The sequence below is a fragment of the Cebus imitator genome, unplaced genomic scaffold, assembly GCF_001604975.1.
Source record: "Cebus imitator isolate Cc_AM_T3 unplaced genomic scaffold, Cebus_imitator-1.0 Scaffold51, whole genome shotgun sequence".
Classification (NCBI taxonomy): Eukaryota; Metazoa; Chordata; class Mammalia; order Primates; family Cebidae; genus Cebus; species Cebus imitator.
Window position 1 is genome coordinate 10,184,880 of NW_016107366.1, and position 1,171 is coordinate 10,186,050.

General features: G+C 34.0%; 1 protein-coding gene across 5 annotated transcripts in view; it reads left to right on the forward strand.

Moving 5' to 3' along the window:
* ZBTB8A (zinc finger and BTB domain containing 8A) overlaps window positions 1-1,068 on the forward strand; it is a 51,893-nt gene extending 50,825 nt beyond the window's left edge. For 2 of the 5 annotated variants that reach the window (XM_017527951.2, XM_017527950.2), the window contains one exon: window positions 192-1,013. In XM_017527951.2, coding sequence (XP_017383440.1) covers window positions 192-524 — 333 coding nt within the window. In that variant the 3' untranslated portion in view covers window positions 525-1,013. Of the gene's footprint in view, window positions 1-191 lie in introns of all 5 variants that reach the window. The other 3 variants (XM_037738264.1, XM_017527952.2, XM_017527954.2) reach the window with 2 other exon arrangements.
* Window positions 1,069-1,171: the final 103 nt, after the last annotated feature.

Consider the following 1,171-nt stretch of genomic DNA (forward strand, 5'->3'; position numbering starts at 1 on the left):
AAAAAAAAAAAAAGGAAAAAGGAAAAAAAAAATTTTTTACATAAACCCCCTGATCTTTTTCTAATAATCAGATGTTAATTTGAGTTTAATGCATGGCTTTGAACATCTTAAGTTTATGAACTGGTACCTAAAATATCAAACTGTCCTGCTTTTAAAAAATCACTTTTATCACTATTTAAATCTCTACACAGATTCACCAGGCATGTAAACTCATCTGCAGAAAATGTAAACGTCATGTGACAGATCTAACAGGGCAAGTGGTACAGGAGGGAACCAGGCGCTACAGACTGTGTAATGAGTGTCTTGCAGAATTTGGCATTGACAGCCTCCCCATTGACTTGGAAGCTGAACAACATCTTATGTCCCCATCAGATGGAGATAAGGATTCCAGATGGCACTTGAGTGAAGATGAGAATAGATCCTATGTGGAGATTGTAGAAGATGGGTCTGCTGATCTGGTCATCCAACAGGTAGATGACAGTGAAGAAGAAGACGAAAAAGAAATTAAGCCCAACATTAGGTAGCTGTCATGTGAACCAACAGAGCTGGCATGTCTGCAATTTACATTGGCTTCCTCTCTCTATGGTCAGAATCTAGTTAACAAATTTATCATAGTGACTTTAAAGAAATGACCTGATATAACTTGCATGCTTTCTGAACAGGCCATTGTATCCATTCTGAACTTTGTTGCCCTAAAATGTGTTGCTGCACTGGAAAGAAAGAACTAGCTTGAGTTGGCATGTTGAATGAACAATTATCCGCTGACTTTCATTACAGTCCTCTTACTTTATTACAGAGATCCCCTTTTCTTTTAATATTGGAAGATCTACTTAGCACATTTTTTCAAAGAAATACTTTCAATAAATTCACCACAATCAAACTTTATGTAAAACAATTTCAGGATGTTTCAAAACCACATATACTACCAATGTTGAATTTCACAGGGAACCAGTTAAGAGTACATTTAAGTATCTGGCAACCCACCTGACTAAAGAAATTAGTCTTTCTATTAATTTGAGATCTGAAACAACTTGTCATTACTCTGATATTAAGGATTATGGAAGAAGACTAAAGTGTTTGAAATTGTTCATATTTGAATTTTTGTCATTAGGTTAAAAATGACAAAAGTATTGTTAAAAAAAAAAAAAAAAAAAAAAAAAAAAAAAAAAAA